This window comes from Callospermophilus lateralis, chromosome 6 (assembly GCF_048772815.1).
Source record: "Callospermophilus lateralis isolate mCalLat2 chromosome 6, mCalLat2.hap1, whole genome shotgun sequence".
NCBI classification, from domain to species: domain Eukaryota; kingdom Metazoa; phylum Chordata; class Mammalia; order Rodentia; family Sciuridae; genus Callospermophilus; species Callospermophilus lateralis.
Window position 1 is genome coordinate 118,562,959 of NC_135310.1, and position 5,872 is coordinate 118,568,830.

The 5,872-nt window shown below is 49.5% G+C and overlaps 1 protein-coding gene across 2 annotated transcripts; it reads right to left on the bottom strand.

Moving 5' to 3' along the window:
* Nucleotides 1–3,283: 3,283 nt before the first annotated feature.
* On the bottom strand, nt 3,284–5,381 carry Clpsl2 (colipase like 2). Of its 2 annotated transcripts, none has more exons than XM_076860203.1 (3): nt 5,292–5,381; nt 4,610–4,732; nt 3,284–3,478 (listed from the first exon to the last, which is right to left on the bottom strand). In XM_076860203.1, the coding sequence occupies exons 1-3, from the start codon at nt 5,361–5,363 to the stop codon at nt 3,383–3,385; spliced, it is 291 nt and encodes a 96-aa protein (XP_076716318.1). In that variant the 5' UTR covers nt 5,364–5,381; the 3' UTR covers nt 3,284–3,382. The 2 variants fall into 2 exon arrangements, with proteins under 2 accessions (XP_076716318.1, XP_076716317.1); XM_076860202.1 differs by having other exon boundaries at nt 3,284–3,509.
* Nucleotides 5,382–5,872: the final 491 nt, after the last annotated feature.

Below are 5,872 nucleotides of genomic sequence, written 5' to 3' on the forward strand. Positions count from 1 at the left end.
GATTCTCAGCAACACATAAAAATAAATAAATAAATAAAATAAAGGTCCATCAACAACTAAAAATATAAATTTTTAAAAAATTTTTATTTGTTTTAATTAATTATACATGACAGTAGAATGCACTTATATACTTTGATATATCATACATAGATAGGATATAATTTCTCACTTTTCTAAGCATACATATTGTAGAATCACATTGGTCATATAGTCACATACATAAAGTAATAACATCTGTTTCATTCTACTATCTAAAATATGTACGTATTAAAAAATAGACTACAGGGCTGGGGATATAGCTCGGTTGGTAGAGTACTTGCCTCATATGTATAAGACCCTGGGTTTAATCCCTAGCACCACACACACACACACACACACAAAAAGGACTACAATTTTTAAAAAAGATACAATAACAGGAGAAAAAGCAAGTCCTCACTTCTGTGTGAGGCAAAGGATCTTTGAGCTACACTATAATTATATCAAATGAGGGTGGTGCTAGCCTTTGAATGGGACCCCCAAAGTATGTTGGAAACTGACTCCTAATTGTAATGATTAACTTGAATTGTCAACTTGATTGGATTAAGAGATGCCAATGAGAGGTTGAGGTCGTGGCTCAGTGGTACAGTGCTCCCCTAGCATATGCAAGGCACTAGGTTAGATCCCTGGCTCCATGTAAAAATGAAAAAAGAAAATAAAGGTATAGAAAAATGAATCTTAAAAAAGAGAGAGAGAGAGAGAGAGAGAGAGAGAGAGAGAGAGAGAGAGAGAGATGCCAATGATTAAAGAGGCTTCTGGGTGTTCAGTGAAGGTGTGTCTAGGAATGACTGGCCTGTGGGATAGTGAACTGGAGACCCTCTCCAAGCATGGGCAGTTTAGATGGAATAAAAGTTGGAAGAACAAGGAAGCAGCAGCAGATGCAATCTCCACTCTTCTCAAATGAGTTCCTGATTGCTGCTGCAATCTCCTGTGGATATCAGACTCTCATGTCTTCACTCTTCCAAAGTGGACTCTGCCAGTGATTCTCCAGGGAGTTTCCAGAAGCCTTTGGTCTCAGACTAGGGTAGCACCATTGATCCCTCTTGTTCTGAGGCTTTGGCCTCTTGGACTATGCAGCTACTGGTTCCTCCAGCTCTCCAGCCTGCAGACAGCCATTGTGGACTATCTAGCTTCTGATCATGTAAGCCAGTCTAATAAATCCCCTTTTTATAATCTTACCTCTTATTGATTCTGATCCCCTGGAGAAACCTGACTAATATACTAATGCAACAATTACTGAGAGTGGGCTTGTTGTAAAGATTGAGAATTGTTTAGCTTGTTTGAAATAAACTCAGGGGAAGTGGGTTCAGCCCTCCTGGTCCCATCCTCACAGGAACTCTCTTGCCCTTCTGCCTTCCACCATGGGATGACACAGGAAAGAAGCCCTCACCAGATGTCAAGAAAAATGTCAGGACCATGCCCTTGGACCTCCCAGGCTCCAGAACCATGAATCAGGTAAACCTCTTTTCTTTCTTTCTTTCTTCATCTTCTTTTTTCCCCCTTTGGTACTGGGGATTGAACCCAGGGATTAACCATTAATCCACATACCTGCACTTTTTATTTTTAGTTTTCAGACAGTGTCTCCCTAAGTTGCTTAGGACCCCACTAAGTTGCTAAAGCTGGGTTTGCACTTGCAGTCCTCCCAAGTTGCTGGGATTATAGTTGTGTGCCCTTGTGCTTGGCAAACCAGGTAAATCTCTTTCCTTTGGTAAATTACCCAGTGTGGGGTATTCTGTTATACAAAAACAAAACAAACCAAGGTGGCAAGTGGGTCCAGGGCACAGTGCTCCCAGAGCAGACAGTTTTTCAGGTGAAGTAGGGGCACTTCATTGGCCCAGGAAAGTGAGTGCAGACATGAGCACAGGGGCCAGGGCTCTTCATCAGGATCTGGCCATGAAAGCAGGTGGAGGACTGAGTCCTGATCAGGTTGGTGCCTTCCTGGCTGTGGGAACACCAGGTAAAACCTGCATCCACCCATCCTGCATATAACCCAGGCTAAGCCAATCAGCAAATGCCAAGACGATGAGTAGTCAAGGTGGACTAAGTCAGTCCGATCAGGATCAATCTTAGGATGTTTGCTGAGAATTGGGAACAGATTTTTTTTTTTCTCTGAAAGGATGGATGTATGAGGTGGAGATGGGGTTAGGAGCCTGATCTCTGGAGCATGACTGTCTGGGTTCAGGACCCAGCTCTACCCTTTACTTTGGGAGACTCAATACCTTATCTATAAAATAGAGATAATTATAGTATTTACTACATATAACCTTGTTGTGACAATAAGATGAATTAATACAGTTATCAAAGTGCAGTAGGCAAGCAGGGTGCAGTGGTGCCCACCTGTAATCCCAGTGGCTCAGGAAGATCACCAAGTTCACAGCCAGCCTCATCAACTTGGCAAGGTTCTAAGCAATTCAGCCACAGCCTGTCTCTAAATAAAATATTAAAAAGGGCTGGGGATATGGCTCATTGGTTAAGTGCCTCTGGGTTCAATCCCCTATACAAACAAAAAAGAAGAAGAAGAAGGAGGAGGAGGAAGAGAAGGAGGAGGAGGAGGAGGAGGTACAGTGGTTGGAACACAGTAAGGTGAAACCTGGAACTTCTGCCATTGCTAAGCTACTGGGGATGGAGCTGCTGGATTCAGCCTGAGGCCTACTTTAACATGGGACTTCCATTTCTGACCACCAATAAACCCTCATCATCAGAACCAATTTGGGTTGGTTTTTCAAATGATATACTTGCAGCAGAAAAATATCCACCTTGATATCCTAATGATGTGACCTCAAGCAATTCATGTGTAGCTCCCCCCCAATTTCTTTCTCCACCATGGAACTGATAATATTGACAACGTGGAGACATCAATGCACCAGGCTCCTCAGCCTCCCAGGCATGCACAGTTTTGCATTTGTATTTTGTATTTCTCGTTCTCACAGGCATTTTCTCAATGACCTCCACCCTGTTGCTCCTCTCTATAGAATATGCAGGCACTCCCTCTCCATCCCTCCCCACACACCATATCCAGAGGTACCCCAGGATATGCTCTCTAGGCACATCCTTCAACCTGCCCCCCCATGAAGCTCTTCATCCCAAGAGTTGGTCCTTTACTGGATGCAGTCCCTCTCCTACCCCAGTCTCCCTGTCCCTGAGCCCCAGGAAATGTTCTTTCATAGCCAGAGTCTCCTTTTGCCTCCCCCAGACTGGGACTGTCCCCATAGGGGCCCTCCCCCAGAAAGTACAGACAGAGGCAAGAGCGAGAAAGTGACTTTAATGTCTCAGGAGCTGGATTTGGAGCAAGTTGGGGGTGGCCAGGGCCTCTGGCCCCAAGAAATTGACCAGCCTGTATCCTCCTCTAAATCAAGTGGCACCGGCGGGGACACATCACGTCCTTGGATGAGCAACTCAAGCCCCTTTTGCAGGGGCAGATGATGTTCATGGCTCCCTTGGTCTGTGGGGAGCAGGTAGGAGAGCTGCAGTCGCTGGGATGCAGGAAGGAAGGTGCTTTAAACTCTCAGGAGCAAGGGCACAAGGGCAGGACTGAGAGGGCCCGGGGTCAATGGCTCAACAGCTCATGACTGTGCCACCCGAGACAAGGTAAGGAGCCCCTGTGGCTCAGTTTCTTCATCTGTTAAGTGGGGAAAATAAGAGCAGCCCATCTGATAGGGTCATTGTAGGAATTAAGGGACATGGAATATATCAGGTGATCCTAATAAAAAGACCCTCTGGCCCCTTCAGCTCTTAGGTCAGGCCACAGTAGAGGCCTGGTCAGCACTGGTAGCTTCCCAGATGGGTTCATGGAGGCCAGGCCCATCCTCCCTAGAGAGGTTTGGGCCTGGGACCAGATGACCAGGAACAAGGCACTCTGCTGCCTACGTTTCCACTAGCAAATGACAACCATGCTTGACTAAGCACTGCTCTAGCCAGGACTCTTCTCAACAACCACATGGGGAAGGGACTTTAGTCACAAGCTCTTTGGCTATGGTGAGGATTGGGAAAAGGTCCCAGAATTATAAAAGAACTCAGGGATTCCGGAAAAGAAGACATTGGGCCTCAGAAAGCAGAGGTAACCTGTTTGAGGTCACAAAAACAAGACTGGAAAAATTAGGATTTAAATTTGGGTTCAACCCTAAAGCTGAAGTCCAGCCCCTGTAGCAACCTGCATGTCTCTAGAAACTAGGTCACTGTGGCAGGGAGATGGGGATAGGTCAGGGGAGGACTTTTCCTACCCACCTTGCCTCAGGGATGTTAGGGCAGAGATATTCATTCATCCAACAAATGTTTGTTGAGCATCTACTATGGAAAGGCACTAAGCTCAGAGTTATGGCTCCTAAGAAGAATGACACAATCTTTGCCCTAATGTGCTCTCACCATTGAAGCCAGGGCAAATCAGGGAGATGCCTGCTGTGCCCAGGATATGAGTCCAGGGCATGGGTGCTTGGAAAAGGGACAGCTTCTCAGAACCTTGTTTTGCAGGATGAGTGGGAGTGTGCCAAGTGGAGAAGAAAGAAGGGTGCTCCAAGAAGAGGGTCCACCCCTTTCCCTACTTGCCAAAAGGAGCTGCCTCAACCCAGAGCCTCACCTGGGGCAGGCACGCCATGGCTTTTCTGGCCTTGGGAGCACAGAAGGCTCCTCCAGCGGTTAAATCCATGAGGCAGCAGTCACTGAAGCATTCAGAGTGATGAGAACACCTATCCCCGCTGATCTGTGGGGACAGGCAGGATGTCTGCCAGGCTGGGGACAGTCCCTTAGCCACTAGCTCTTTGGCTTTGTGGGAGGATCAGGGAGAGTCCCCACACTGTCAAAGAACCCAGGGATGCATGAGGAGAAGCGATGAGGTGGTCACCCCCAGGTCCCACGCCCCAAGGCACCAGCTCCCCCGCAGAACTCCGGGGAGGGGGAGATGGAGGGGGGGAGTTTCCCTCCTCGCCTTCCCTGACCCCTCCCCCACCCTTCCGTGGCTCCCAAAGGCGCTGTGTGCGGGGGAGGGACGGACACTCCCAGATCACATTTTAGTAGGGGGAGGCACAGGGGAGAGGAGGAGGCGGCAGGGGGAAAAGCCACTGTGCCTAGAAGGGCCACTAAGCATTGGAGAGAGGGAGAAACCGGGTAGGGAGGGTTCGACTGCGGCTCGTTGGGGAGGGGAAGTGAGACCAGGGCTGAGACAGCCCCAGCCCGAGGGGGCTCGGGGACGCTGGCCATCGGGCCCACTGACCCCACTTCCCACGTCACAGCGGCAGGTTGGGGACGCTCGCTGGGCTCACCTTTTTATGCCCGTGGAACCTGTCCCAGCAAGAAAACAGAAGGGTCACCAGGAGCGCGACGGCGGCGGCCATGGCCCGGTGGCGGCGGAGTGGGCGGGCCCCCGGGGCCGGGGATCATGCCACCGCGTGACCGGCGCCGGGTGCGCGCGGCAGCCGAGGGGGCGGGGCGGTAATGGTCACAGGCTGTCCCACCCGAGGCGACGCTGGCCTCCCCTCTCAGCCCTGTCCGGCTGCTAGAAGCCGGTGGAAGGCATGGAGGGGAGAAGGGGCCAGCCCTGGACAGGCGGGACTGCAGAGGAGGGCCTCCGTCGCGCTGCTCCCAAACAAGACTTTAAATGGCAAAATAAAACTTTATTAAATAAAAATATTACACAGTGACTTGGCACGACAGTGATTTATTTACCACCTGTATAAAGTCTGTCTGGGGGCAGTAGACCCTTCTCCCACCCTGTAGCCAGGCCACCTGGAGGACTGACCTGAAGGTCACTAAAGGAGATGGGAGCACGCCTGTCATCCCAGCAACTTGGGAGGCTGAGGCAGGAGGATCACAAGTTCAAAAGCCAGACTCAGCAACTTAGTGA

What these genes read in the sequence shown, in the direction of transcription:
- Clpsl2 (XM_076860202.1), bottom strand. Translation starts at nt 5,363, where the DNA reads ATGGCCGCCGCCGTCGCGCTCCTGGTGACCCTTCTGTTTTCTTGCTGG. An exon ending in GGTTCCACGGGCATAAAAAG is followed by an intron (nt 4,733 to 5,291) that starts GTGAGCCCAGCG and finishes CTGTCCCCACAG; the next exon opens with ATCAGCGGGGATAGGTGTTC. An exon ending in CCATGGCGTGCCTGCCCCAG is followed by an intron (nt 3,510 to 4,609) that starts GTGAGGCTCTGG and finishes CCTGCATCCCAG; the next exon opens with CGACTGCAGCTCTCCTACCT.